We start from the raw sequence: 15,393 nt of genomic DNA on the forward strand, positions 1-15,393 counted from the left end.
CTTTCTACATTCTCCTTGAACATCATCTATGGTTTACTATGTCGGGCATAAGCTTTTCAGATTGATATGCGAGTAGGTGTGTCACGCACACGCACGACAACATTCATCAATAACGCAGTGGTTATGTGCTCTTGTTTTAGTTTTTGATTTGCCCAACAGGTGACATCTCTACTTCCTGTTTCACATTTCCCTATCTATCTCTCTCTTTTACTCAAACCACTGATGTAATCAGACGCATATTCCTTTCGACTCAGTAGATGATACTTTCATTTTAAGATAAAACGAAGATACATCCTTTCTCAAGGTAAGACAACACGTGTCTACAACAATATTAACAAACTTGTGTGAACACTCGGTACACACACATTCACAATCAACTTATCGGAACTTTTCCTGTCCGTGCATTTATATTTTATATACAACAAACATTTCAAGAACTTGCATGCTTATACGCATACCCCCCCCCCCGTTCTTATTGTTCGTTTCCATTGTTTGTAAATAAATGTTTTGTTGAATATATTGAACTCGGTACTTTTGCTGTCTCATTTTGAGGTCAGAGTTGTGAACACGCATTTTAATCCACTACAGGTTGGCAACCTCGATCTGTACAACTATAACTTTTCTAGTAATAATTACAATTGATATATATATATGTTTTAAAGTCATTAACTCAAACCAAATAAACCAATATATTTTTTTTTCTGAGACAAATTCTGGTAGGGCTAAGAACTAACTATTGGCAGCCATTTATGATTTCCATAATTATGCTTGCTCATGACATTAAGTGCTTAGAATAAAACTGAATTCCCATTAGCAAAGCTTCTTCACAAGGGCTTCGCATCTATGGAACACATTATAAAAGGTCTGCTTCCTTGCAGATTATAACATGGTCTTCAAATCTATGAACCATCCTCGCAAGTATTCGAAATAATCATTCTCAATTTTTACATAATATTCTTCATCTCTCAACTAACAATCATTCTATCTCATTAGTTGAGTGGCTTTTGGCGTTGATAAGTGCTGACTCATCCAGTAAATAAATAAATAAAAACTTCTCTGCATTTGTCCTTATAGCTTTAGATCTAATATTTCTACATCAGAGAGCACCATAGAAGAAAAATATAAGAATGCATTTTTAAAACTAATCTTTATGCTAGAAAATTTAATTATTTATTTTGAATAAATTAAAATAATATAAACCAAAGATTTTGGCCAAATCAGGCCTTCAGCAGTGAGTTATAAACATTTTTTTTCTTTTTTTTCTTCTTCATTGTTAAGCTATAACATTAACCTTTTATCATAATTCACTCACTTATTAAAATAGAAAAAAGGAATGTCTATAATTTACTGATGAGGACCCGAGTTGGCTGAAATATTTGACTCATTGTTTTCATGTATACATTTATAGTAAAATAAAATTCTAGGATCAAATTTGATTTAAAAAATGAGTTATATTTTCATTTTATGGTGCTCTTCAATGTCCAAATGTTAGATCTATTACCTGTACACAAATCATGAACATTTTCTCAAGACATTAAAAACCATCTCCATTTGCCACCTGGTGAGGTCAGCTATCTTTAGTGTTTGTTGTTATAGCTCAACAATAAAGAAAAAAAAAAGGAAAAAATGTCTATAACTTCTCACTGATCAAGGTCTAAGTTGACTGAAATATTTGATTTATATTGTTTTCATTTATTGAAAAAGAAAATATATCTTTGAACATGGAATTTGGGTTCAAAAATGCTTTCTTGAAAACTAGCTTTGATTATTTATGTAATAACAAAGAAAAATAGTAAGAGATGGGGAAAAAGAACAAAGAAAAGACAATGAGATTTTGTTTATTTAATTTTCTTTAAATTTTTGTTTTTTTGTTTTTGATTGAAGAATTTTTAAAAAACTTGTTATCAGTTCTATTCGATGCCAATAATTGGAAGTGGTAAGAATTCACTTTCTTTTATTTTAAATTTGGTTATTTTTGTGCTTTCATCATTATCAGGAAATATTCAGTTTGTAAAACATCGTATAGCTGATCAAATTCTTTTTTCTTCTTTCTTTTTGCCTTTTTCACAAAAGATTCAAGATTAAAAAAAAAGATTTTTTGTTTTCTCTTGGGTTTATTTATGCAAATTTTTCATCAAAATGGATGATTTTACAGCTTTTGATTTATAAAACCCTTAAAATATTCCATGATAAAAGAAATCTAAAAAATATTTTTTTAATTTTCCCCCCTCCAAGAAAAAAAAAAATGTACTGAATCGGAGTGAAAAAAAAAAAAGGATGATGTAATTTTCTTTTAAATCCGAGTAACACAACCAAATTCATTCCTTTATGTATAAAAGATTGTCAAGAAAATAATGTTGCATTTTTAGAAATATAATAATAAAAGTAAATCTATATGTAATAAATGTTTATTTGTTAATAAAATAGTTTTCATTATTTTTAGTGAGAAAAGTTTAGGAAGGAACTAATTCTTTTATTCATTTCACAACCACAAATATGGATTATCTTCTAATTTCTATTGTTAACATATTGTTATGTTAATAGCATGATGGTAACCAGGTTAATAAACATGCAGTGACAAAAAAAAAAAAAAATTTGAGGGTTTTTGATTATAGAACAAAGTTCCATTCTATCATCTTGCCAGTTGTGAAGTTGGTTGAATATGGGAGATTTTATTGAATTTTTTTTTAAGCAACAAATTGGTTTACTAAAAAATGTGTTGCATTTCATTTTGAATCCTAAGGTTTAAAAGAATTTCTTCTTTTCAAGCATAATTACATTGAAAAAAATATCTGTAATGTTTTAATTACTCCCTTTGTTAACTAGAGAGGAGATATTTATTTGAATGAGAAATCCAAGATGGATGCCGAACAATACAAAAGGCTCTGGCATAATATTCATAAAACTCTTCCTTTGAGACAAAATCTCAAGAACGAAAGAAGGTATCAATTCATCATTATTGTTAAATAGAATTGCCCCTGTATATGTGTATGTGTGTGTGTGTGGGGGAGTAATCAAAGCCTCTGATTGGTCAAAGAAGATCATGTGTTAAGACAGAGGGGTAATTTTAAAGTAGTCAGTAGTTTGATTAAGCAGTTGGTAAGATCCTAAGCTAAGATTATGACTGCATGAATAATAGGAATGGAAAGTGCATGGTCTTATAAATTGACGATGCAACCAACACAACAGGTGATGATGATGTGAAACTGAATAAATAATATAATTATTCAACTTACATCTTACATCCATTCACTCTAAGCCAGCTTCCAACACGAGAGAGAGAGAGAGAGAGAGAGAGAGAGAGGAAACAAGAAGATGGCAAACCAGATCTGGTCAGTAGATGTAGGATCTAGATAGCAGATGAAACCATTCAGATGATCACTGGGAAATAATTTATAAGATTATTCTAGTTTGTTGCTTTGACCAGAAGAGATCACAAGAATATTAGAATTCTTTTAATTTACTATCTCAGATTCTTTCTGTCACCAAAAATCGTCATGAAATCTCAGGAAGGATGGAAAGACCAAGGAACTTAAGAACTGAATGTTAAACAGCCATTGCAATAAAGTAAAAGGATTTGCAATAATGAATGAAAGAAGCCGAGAGTACTGGATGTCTGGGAAGACTTGCTATCACCCAGATTCCAAGGAACACTACTTGTTGTTTCCGATGAGCGATCACTGGTAATAATAATTTGATTGAGAACTAGTGAATAAAAAATAATGCTAAGCTTTTCCTTTTTTTTTTTTTTTTTTACATTGAAATAGGTTTTTCCTTTTTCTAAATATGCAACATTATTTTTTAAAACAACCTTATGTATACATATATCTATATCTACATATATATGCAAATAGAGAGACATATAAATATAGATAATGATAGATAATCTATTTTGGGATCAGGAAAAAAAAATTTTTTTTTTTATAAAATAACACCGTTTTAATTTCCACTCTGTGAAATTGAATTAATATACGAGTTGTATACATTGAATTTATTGAAAGAATGTTCCTAGGATTCTGTTGTCGATGTTTGCTGTGCTGGTGGTGGGGTAGGATTTTCATCTTTGGCGCCATGCTTCAATGTTCTTGTGAATTCCAAATAATCGAATTTGCCTCCGCGGATAGGGGCCCCATGAAACAAGTCGTCGACCATTTCATCTGACCATCGGTCACCCATCGTCACTAAACACTCTCGGAGGTAATCTTCATTGATGTTACCTTTGCAACAAAAAAGAGAAGTATAAGCGGAAATAAAGATAAGAATTTTGGTAATCAGGACATCACTTTAATAAAGCAAAGAGAGAGGAGAAAAGAGGATCATTTTCCAGAATTCCCCCTATATTACAAAACAAAAATAAAGAAAAATTTGCATGATGTATGTACTTGTGACAGAAATAAAAATATTGTATTCCAAAAATCATGTAAATTGATCAAGTAATTTTATTTTTACAAAGAAAATAATTTTTAAGCAAATTTGAGCTTTTCCCCTGCCCATGTTAAGAATGGCTTTCTAAAATCTTGCAAGTTTGACTTATTTGAAGTTATCTCACAAAATCGCAAAATGGTATTGTCACTTTTCATTTGGCCACAAAATTAATTTAAAAATAAAACTATTTGATCAATTTATATGATTTTTGGTGTATTTCCATCATGGATATGCATATCATACAGTTTTTTCTTTGTTTTTTTTTGTTTTTGTTTTTTTAATATAGAGGGAATTCTGGATAAGCACCAAAAAGAGAGACTATTCTGACTAGTATAGAATAGATCCCCTAGTATTTATCTCCCTTTGTCAGTCTTTTTTTTTTTTTTTTTTTTTTTTTTTAGGGAATTTCATCAGATTCGTCACCAGTGAGATCCTTACAGTGCCTGTCTCAGTTCTATTTATTTATCTACTTCACAATCCTCGTGATGTAGTTTTCTGTTTCTTTATGTATTTTGGCCTGACGTTTTACGCATCACTGTTTTATCTTTGTCGATGATTAATAAACCTGTGTCTAAAATATACCCTGTCGCAAAGTTTTGATTGCTGATAAGAGTTCTGTCTGAGTTTTGCATGTTTCTACGAACCATATGCATCTCATTGACAGTACAGAAACGGTTGAGCTTTAAATAACCAAAGATAGAAATAATGTGCCTTTCCAAATCAACACAAACGAATGTATACCCTGAAATTATATCTGATTATGACCCCCCCCACGATCCTATTTATAATCATGTGTGATAAGAACGAACCAATCAAATGCCACAACAGCTTTATAAAACAACTGAATCTTGTTGAATTCTTCGGTATTATCTTTCTGCGTCAAAACGAGAAGAACACTACGTTTCTGCTAATAGTAACTGAATTAAATCGTGGCCTGGTAAAGTTTCTCTAACCGGATTTATGCTGCCATTCTTTTATGCTTGAAACTATATTTTTCTACAAGGTTTGCACAGGCTTCAAAAGTCCTTGAATTTTGACTTTTGCCTTTGAAAGCTTTATTTCTATTATTACTTTAAAAACTCCTTGAAAATATGGAAAATGTCTTAAAAATGCCTTGAAAATCGTATTCTTTATGTCCAGTAAAAATTTGCATTGAAATATTAAATAAAATCGAAATAATTACTATTAATTTATTTTTTCAAATATTAATAAAGATATTAAAATGTTTTTTTAAATATTGAAAATAAAATTGAAGTACATTGTTCTAAATATTGTATTATTGTGGATACAAAAGTTTTGTCCCTTTATCACAAAACTACCTGATGTTTTTCTATAATAACATCGGGTAGTTTCATGATAAAGGGACATAACTCTTGTATCCACAATACCAGAAATTCAAAATTTAAAAGCAAAACGAACACAGTGTAGACCAATCTACAATGGAGAGAACAACAACATTTGATTGCACTTGGTTGGGAATGTAAATATGATTCCCAACAGGCATATTGTCGCTTATGTAAAAAAACATTGGCTTTGAGCAAAATGGGTGAAAGTGCCTTGAAATTGCACCTGGTTGGCACTAAACACAAAACGAACAAACCAATAGTTGATCAGTTTTGTTGTGCTTTAGAGAGCTTCATGTCAATAACTGTGTAACCTTTAAAACTACTTCATGAAATAAAGAGATAAATGAAAAGGACTTTTCCTGTTGTCAATGAAGTTTTTTGGTTTATTATATCATTTTTTATATATGAAATCTTGTTGTGAAAACTTGAATTTTTATCTGGAAAAGGCTTTGAAAAATCTTAAAAAGTCCTTGAAAATGGACATTGAAAATCTGTACGAACCCTGTTCCATTTCAAGAGTGACTTTACATTCAAGAATCATTACAGACTTATTGAGGATGACAGTAACTAAGTGGTTCCCAATAATCTTCCGTGGAGTTTCGCAAAGGAACAAAGAAATTTGACACAGGTTTTTATTTTTATAGTTAGCACCAAACTGCCTGACATATATTTTCCAAGGCAGCAACAATATGGTCGTCTGAAAATCTTGTTGAAAGGTCAGAAGATAAACGATGATGTATCGTTATTTTCATGGAAAGTGTTCGACTGAGCTTCAATCTATGGTCCCCCCTCGCAAAACTTTCACAAGAAACACTCGTCTAGCTGTAAACACTATCAATAATTCCCCCCACTCTTTATCTGTGCCTAAACCTAAACGTAGATTCCATGAACAAAGCTTTTTTATTAGAACTGCACGCCTGTGGAATTGTATTCCGTTTTCCTGCTTTCCGGCTGACTACAATATGGTTGTCTTCAAGTCTAACGTAAATAAGTTCTTGATGAGCCGTTCCATATAAGTTATCAAATTTACCAAATTTTCATTACTAATTATTATTATATTGTCCAATTTCTACTGTACACTCTTTAACCCTTATCCTTGAGTGGCCTCTTGGCCTTGATAATGTGTTGATACCTATGAAAAAAAAAAAAAAAAAAAAGAAAAAGTCCAATGTGAACAAGTTCTAATTGAATCGTCCCCCTAAGTAATCCAAGTTACAAAATTCCCACTGTTTACTATGCTAAAATCACAATGACTAATGTATACCTATTAACCCTTATCCTCGAGTGGCCTCTGGGCCTTGATAAGTGGTGACACCCATGTAAAAAAAAAAAGAAAAAAAAAAGAGTCCTGCGTCTTGTTTAAAAGTTCCTGTCCTTAAAAAAAAAAAACTCTGCCGTGTCGACATGTGTTTTTTTTTTCTGTTTTTCTCTCTTTCTTTCTTCAATCATTTCCATATGTGCCAGTGACTTTATTATATGATGACACGAACTGAAAACCTGGGTGTACTAAGTTCAAATCCAGTTCATTCTACAGAAACCTGACTTTATGTCTAACTTCTTGGAGAGGAGTTAAATAAAATTACTTACAGACTTATTTATAAAATATATGTCTACAAAACAAACTGAAGATCTTAAAAGTTTTTATGTTTCCAGATCACAATGATAAAATTTGATATTAAATAACTCAGAGTTGATATGTTGTCAAACAAACAAACACCATGAAGCAGCAATGATGTTAAAATAATACAAACAAAGGTACTGTGAAGTTAAACAGCAACAGTGTACCGCAAAAAGTGTAGATCCTTGTCCAGAATTCCCCCTATATTGAAAATTCAAAAATAAAGAAAAATTTCTATGGTGACAAAATGAAAATATCGTATTCTAAAATTACATAAATTTATTAAGTAGTTTTATTTTTAAAAAAGAAAATCAAATTTTATGAGTAACTGAAGAACAGCTCTCTTGTCTACCATTTTGATAAAGTCTAAAAAAAAAAAAAAGAAAAAAAAAGGTATAACTCAACAATAATTCAAACTTGTGAGATTTATGTTGTAATGCCTGTGAATTCCCATTTATCACTTAAGAATGATTTTCTTTATAAAATAAAACTACTTGATCAATTTACATAATTTTTAGAATATATTTTCTTTTATCATGGGTATGTACATCATACAGGCTTTTTTATTATTTTTATTTAATATAGAGAGAATTATGAACAAAAACTGAAGTGTTTGTTTTTTCTTGAATCATAAGTGTACAATCTGATAAAGAAATGATATACAAACTCTCTGATAAGGAAAAAATGTTATTCTAATTTGTCGATTAAGGTTGGGGACGAGGTGAATTCATCATGTATTAACCCAGAATGATTCAACCATCAAAACCAAGGATGACTCAACAAATCGGCTCAACATGTCTGATGATTAAATGACTCAAAAATATAATTAAGCTAAGCAGAATTTCTAGATCAACTACGTAATTGATTTTGGTTGATACACCAAGTCACATGGGGTGAGATAGCCAATCAGAAGCTTGGAAAAAATTATGGAATAATTATTAAAAAGGCAAAAGATTTTTTTCAAATTTGAAGGCAATGTATTTGATCTTCATTGGTTCTTTTTTTTTACACAACATTTTGGTTCTTGTTCAGAATTTTTCTCTATATTAAAAGACAAAAATTAAGAAAATCTGTATGTATTATCTTTCAAAAATTATGTAAATTGATCAAGTAGTTCTATTTTATAAAGAGAATCATTTTTAAGTGATCAATAGGAATTTAAAGGCATTACAACATAAATCTTGCAAGTGTGAATTATTGCGTTATCTCCCTGTTTTTTTTTTGTTTTTAGATCGTTTTCAAAATTGCCATTCTTCTACTAGTCATAAAATTTAGTTTTCTTATTTAAAAATAAAACTACTTAATCAATTTATGTGATTATTTAAATATATTTTCATTTTGTCATTGATATATACATCATACAAATTTTTTTATATTTTATTATTTTTTAATGTAGGGGGATTCTTCACAAAAACCAGTATTTTTATTAATGGAAACAATCACTCACACACACACAGGGTCTTTTGAAAATTGATGGTATAACTTTAGGATTATGTTCTATACAGATAAATAATGACAAAAGTTCCCATAAACATGTGTTTGTTAAAACTCTTCTTCATTTTATATGGCATATTTTGTAAGTTTTAGCAAACAAATGTAGCAGTTTTTAAAATCACTACATGAAATCGTAATTAATTGAATGTTTGTAAATATTAATTCTAAAAGTGGATGGCTTGGGAAATATGTCAGGCAGCCTGGTATGGAAACAACCCGTAACAAATGCCTTTTCTTTAAAAAAAAAAAATTGTTTCAAATTTCTTTCCTTTGTTTTTTTGCAAGACTTTCATACACAACGTCGGATCCATGTTAAAATGTAATAACAATGTTAAAATGTAATGACCATGTTAAAATGTAATGACCATGTTAAAATGTAACAACAATGTTAAAATGTAATGACCATGTTAAAATGTAATGTCCATTTTAAAATGTAATGTCCATTTTAAAATGTAACGACCATGTTAAAATGTAACGACCATGTTAAAATGTAATTACAACATTACACGTGTACCCATTACAGAATGAAAACATCATTTTTCAAAACTCACGTAAATTGATCAAGTATATTTTTTAACTAAGGAAATCAAATTTTATGGGTAAGTGATAATGTTGTATCTTGACCCGCCATATTTAATAAAGGGAAACAACTCAATTTGAACTATCGAGATTAAAACCAGCCTTGCAATGCTTACGATTTACTATTAAAATCACTAAAAATTGTCATAAAAAGAACTAATTTATGAATTTATATGATTTTTGGAATATGCCATTTTCATTCCGTGATGGGTATATACATCATAAAGATTTTTCTGTATGTTTGATTTTTTAATTATGTTGAATTTTGGACCTGCACCATCAGTTTTTACATCATGGCTACATTGATTTGGTAATGATATGATCATTTAAGTCCAACTATTTAGCTACTCACCCGAATTCTCAAAATCGAAACATGCAAAAGCATTTTTTATAACATCTTCTGGATCCGTTCCATTTAGTTTCTCTCCAAAAAGCGTAAGGAACATTGTGAAGTTGATCGGACCAGGCGCCATATTGATCATTATATCAGCCTCATCTTCTGTTGGATTCTTCCCCAATGATGTCTGAATTTCAATCAGGTCATCCCTGTCTACATAACCATCATGATTCTGATCTATCATATTAAAGGCCTCCTGGAAAATAAAGAAAATTCATACGTGATGTTATGGCTTTATGCATGTAGATAGCAAAAATATAGCATACATTACAAATGGGGTGCAAAGTTGGAAAGGTCTAAGATTAAACTCATACTCATAGGATACCAATTATTTAAATGCAGGTTCTTAGGATTCCAAAAATTTAGACAAAGACTCTTAGCATTTAAAAATTTAAATTCAGAATCTTAGAATTCCAAAAATTTAGATTCAAACTCGTAGAATTCCAAAAATTTAGATTCAAACTCTTAGGAATCCAAAAATTTAGATTCAAACTCCTAGGAATAAAAAAAAATTAGATTCAAACTCCTAGGAATAAAAAAAATTTAGATTCAAACTCCTAGGATTCCAAAAATTTAGATTCAAACTACTAGGATTCCAAAAATTTAGATTCAAACTACTAGGATTCCAAAAATTTAGATTCAGACTCTTAGCATTTAAAAATTTAAATTCAGACTCTTAGGATTCCAAAAAGTTAGACTCAAACTCTTAAGATTCCAAAAATTTAGATTCAAACACTTAGGATTTCAAAAATTTACATTAATGATCCAAGGATTCCAAAAATTTAGATTCAGGCACCAAGGATTTCTAAAATTTAAACTCAGACTCTTAGGATTTTAAAAATTTATATTCAGAATCTTAGAATTCCAAATATTTAGATTCAGACTCCTATGATTCCAAAAATTTAGATTCAAACTCCTAGGATTCCAAAAATTTAGATTCAAACTACTAGGATTCCAAAAATTTAGACTCAGACTCTTAGGACTCCAAAAATTTAGATTCAGATTCCTAGGATTTAAACTCCTCATTTTAAAGTCTTCCAATATTCAGATTGCCTGTTAATTCATTGGATATTAAAAAATGTGACCCTAACTCCTAGCATTATTTTGAGTTTGATTTACTGACTCCTTCCGAACACTTGCACTCCTGTTCCAAAACCTAATAACAAATATATATGCATGTACATTATTGGAGATTTCTACATCATTGAAATAGAAACTTCTAGTAAAAATTGAATATTAAAAAAGACAAAGATTTTTGAAATATAAAAATGCCCAACAAGAGAAAAGCATGAATATTATTTTCTTTCAATATCAGATGTTTTTAAGAAATGTCACATTTCGATAAAATCTGGTATCTATTTGTCTACTTTTCGACAGTGATAACAACTTTAAAAGCTAAGTGGCCAATGGGGAGTTGTATTGCAACTGCATTCACTCTGGTCAGGCTTAGCCATTTATTTTTCCCTGACCTGCAAACCTCAAAATATGGTCACTATGCATGACGGCCATGAGCAATGTCTCACAAGATAGCTAATTAATCACAATTCCACAATCAAAGGTCAACCACACGTGGATCTTAGAGCTAAGTCCTCCTTGATGATTGTTGTTCTAGTCCTCAGCTGGACACCAAGAAGTAGGGAGGATTACATTACAAATTAATTCTCATTGTGAGTAATGAGCTTCATGCCCAAGCCATAAAGACAGATGGACTTTAGATTGAGGTGTTGGCAGAGAATAGCTGTTAAAACATGGCCGACCAGCTGGAAATTCAACATATGATGTAGGTATTGTCAAAAACTTCCAATTTTTGCTGATCACCCATCCTCATTGGTCATATTTTGCAGCCATAGAAAATGATTGACTGAATGAAACTGACCTCTTTGTTGGTCAAAATCAGAGATATACTGAGTGAGTCATGTCAGTTTGCCATTTTGTTGAGTAAGTGTTCTGCCAAGGCTTGCCGATTTAGTCTATCCTACTATTTCACAATTAAAGGGAGAAAATATAAATTAAAATCTTTCCCAAATGTATTAGTAAATAATCCTGATGATGTAATATTCTAAACTCACATGCTGCACACCTATAACCATGATTTAACTTCTTATTACATCTATTTATATCTATTTTATATTATATTTAATCTTGAATGAATTGAATGAATTTCCCAAGGTAGACATAAATAGCAATACTACCAAATTGAAAATTATCATTGTGATCTTTGCCAGAAAATAATTGAAAATTTCAATCGATTTTATGGATTACTTGTTTTATCCTGTAAAAGCTTCTTTTTTTGTTTCTTAAAATGATTCTCTAAGATAATCTTGAAAATTTTCTGCATTTTTTTAATGGAAAATTTGGTGGTGGTGGTGGCGATTTTTCTTGAAAAGCAAATTAAGATTAATGACTCCTGATGATAAGAAAATTGAAAAAAGAATTTGTTTTTCATAAAATATAATTTAAAACTTCAATAAAGTTAAATATTTAAGAAAAGTATCTATAACAAAAAGAAATGTATGAGTTATTTATTTTCAGAAACTGTGTTTAAATATTCTAAAATCTATTGACGATGTTTTGAATACATCAAATATCACCTATTACTATATAAAAAATTTAATTCATAAATTATGAAACTTATATTACATGCGCCATTGACATAACTCTGATAAGGAAAATACAGCAATAATATTTGGTAAATGACTTAAATAATTCCTAATATGTATCTTAGTGATGGGACGTTTCCAAAATTTGTTGCTTTTTTAAAAATTTTGAAATACTGTAAAACCCCCTCTATAATGATCACATATTTTTGCAAATTTAAAAAATACACGTTCTATTACACAAGTAGATCTTAAAAAAATTTTTTTTCAAATGTTTTTTTCAAATAATTGATTAAAAATTGTGAAACAACTAGATTTATTTCTCTTTTAAAACAAAGCCAATTTGTATTAATTCATTGTTAGTTAACCAAATGCTATTTGAATTTTTTCATAAATAATTAATAAGTCGACGATTGGTATGCAAAATAAGATGATGTAGGAATAAGATAGTTAACAAAGCCTGTTCTCCATGTTAAGAATGAGTATCTAAATAATAAAAGTACTATTTGGCAAACCATTCTTAACGAGGAGTGTTGGAGGTGTTATAATTATTCTATGCTTTCCCTCTATCAAAGAATGTTCATATTTTTTTATCCTAATTAAAAAGATTTGATTGATTATTACTACTGTCAATGTAACAGATATGAAGTAGATCGGTTTGTTTTACTGTAAAAAAAAAAAAAAGATACAGATAATAATAATAATAATAATAATAATAATAATAATAATAATAAGAACTAGCAGGGAGAATTGACGTTCAATGAATGGCTAATACTTCCACTACTTTTGTCACTGAAATTGGTCCAATCGCCCATTTTCTAATCAAATTAATTGATTAACTGCTTTACTCAGGGACACACAGTGGTACACCAGGAGGAAATTTCACATACCTCTCTGAAGTGACTTAGTTCACAATACATTGTAGTCTGGATTGCACTGTAGAGAACCTACTGTTGGTTTTATAAAATTATGTTTATATAATGTCTTGAATTAAAGTTTAAAATGTAAAAATCAAGTATCATTGTTCAATTATGCTCTAAACAGAAACATTCATTTCAAATGCATCTCTGTCTTATCAAAGAACCTACATGCTTGTGCGGTGATATATATATATATATATATATATATATATATATATATATATATATATATATTATGCTTGTGCTGTGATAAAACTTCTCAAATACACTTATGATCTTAGGCTCTATAAGGGTGTTAACTTTGCTCAAAATTGAACTGTTCCTTCTTTAATCATATTTATTTTCGATTTTCAATACTTATCAGAGGCATTCCAATACAAAACCTATGGAGAACACTCTCAGACATATAAAATACATTTGTGTGAAATTAAAAATAAATCAGTTGATCCATTTCGGAGTCCATAGGAACAAACTTATAGACAGACACACAAAGTGCCTTTTATATATAAGTAGAGATAAATTTGTAGCAAAATGACTCCCCAAAATTGAGATATTCATTTTTTAGGTGCTTATATGTGAACACCTTGAAAAACTTAGCAAAAAGAAAAAATTTTTTTTAAGAATTTAGAGTGAGAGATCAATTTTGTATATATATTCTAGATAAAATTATCAGTATTTTTCTGCCATTTTTACTTTTTAGGGATGTTCACAAAATTTTTTTACCACTAACTATAAAACTATGCATAAATGTTTAAAAAGTATATCTTCCCTCTCCTCTCTAAAAAAAAAAAAAAAGAAAAAGAAAATGAATAAACGCACAGAATTTATATCTACAAGAAGCAAAATAATTTTTTTTTGTTAACTGCTCTAAAACAGTGTAATAGCTTGCATTTTTAGCATTCAGCAATCACTTTTCAGCATCCGTTATAATTGCCTAAATCTGACAAAGAACAATGGTGACAACCAAATTACTTTTGCTGATCTTGTAATTTATGAATGTGAAACTATCCGTTACAGAGGACCAGTTTAGATGTTTGATATTCATTGCAGGACATAAATCTCCGCATTCCTATGCGTTTATTTTCAAAACTGGATCAGGATAAAACAATCACAGTAAAAAACTCTTACTATTGAGTTCCAGCATTTATTAAGCATTAAACATGATACAATGATATTACAATGATCCAGTAACTCATTCACAACAAACAGTCGAAGCAAAGGCTAATAAACCTCCAATGAGGAAAACCCTTCAAGTGCTTGTTGAGGTGACATTCATTTTTAATGTGTTTGTTTATTTAAGAATTATAAGTGTCAGGAATAGTTCATTTATGGATACAATGAAAGATTTTGTAATCCTCAGAAAAACACAATATCCAACACACACACACACACACACCAAAATTCAAGAAAAAAAAAACAAAAAAAACTGAAAGAAAATCAAATTCTGTGTTTGTGACATTCAAAGTTGAATTTGAAACTCTCAGAAAATTTATTACTGTTCTCTTAAATAGCAGCCCAGCTCATTTTCAGTTCGACAGTTTCAGACTTTAACCTTATTTTATGCTCCACATATTGGAAAGCTAGCATTAATAAAAATGCATCATATAGTTCAAAGTGCATCAGGCAACACAATTTAGCTGACAGGTGAGTAAATTGCAATGTACCCTTTAAAGAAACAAAATTTTCTGGAATATGCTCTCTCAAATAATCTTTATTTAAATTTGTTTGGTTTAGACTGGATAGAGGAATTGAATCTTTTCGATATTCCTCACAAGTATTTTGTTCACAGGGCCACACAAAAAATAAATAAATAATAGCACAAAATTGAAAAAGGAAGTGTTAGGTTGAACAGACTCCATCTAAAGAAAATAGTGTTTAAAAGGGAATAATTCTTTGCCTTCTGTTATCTCCCTTGATCAAAACAGCAATTTGGAGTGCAGAGTTATCCACCCTTATATTCACTAGCTGAGAATGGAAAAAAAAACGTTCGTTCATTGACTACAATTAAATACATCCT

At 29.9% G+C, this 15,393-nt stretch overlaps 1 protein-coding gene across 1 annotated transcript in view; it reads right to left on the bottom strand.

The window, feature by feature from the left end:
• Positions 1 to 1,822: 1,822 nt before the first annotated feature.
• LOC145295952 (myosin regulatory light chain 12A-like) overlaps positions 1,823 to 15,393 on the bottom strand; it is an 88,629-nt gene continuing 75,058 nt past the window's right edge. Inside the window, exons 3-4 of the mRNA XM_080141841.1 lie at positions 9,815 to 10,055; positions 1,823 to 4,217 (exon numbers count right to left, since the gene is read on the bottom strand). Of these exons, the coding sequence (XP_079997967.1) occupies positions 4,009 to 4,217; positions 9,815 to 10,055 (450 nt within the window). The 3' untranslated portion in view covers positions 1,823 to 4,008. The remainder of the gene's footprint in view (positions 4,218 to 9,814; positions 10,056 to 15,393) is intronic.

The sequence above is a fragment of the Euprymna scolopes genome, chromosome 16 (genome assembly GCF_053919585.1).
Source record: "Euprymna scolopes isolate OS-2025 chromosome 16, ASM5391958v1, whole genome shotgun sequence".
NCBI classification, from domain to species: domain Eukaryota; kingdom Metazoa; phylum Mollusca; class Cephalopoda; order Sepiida; family Sepiolidae; genus Euprymna; species Euprymna scolopes.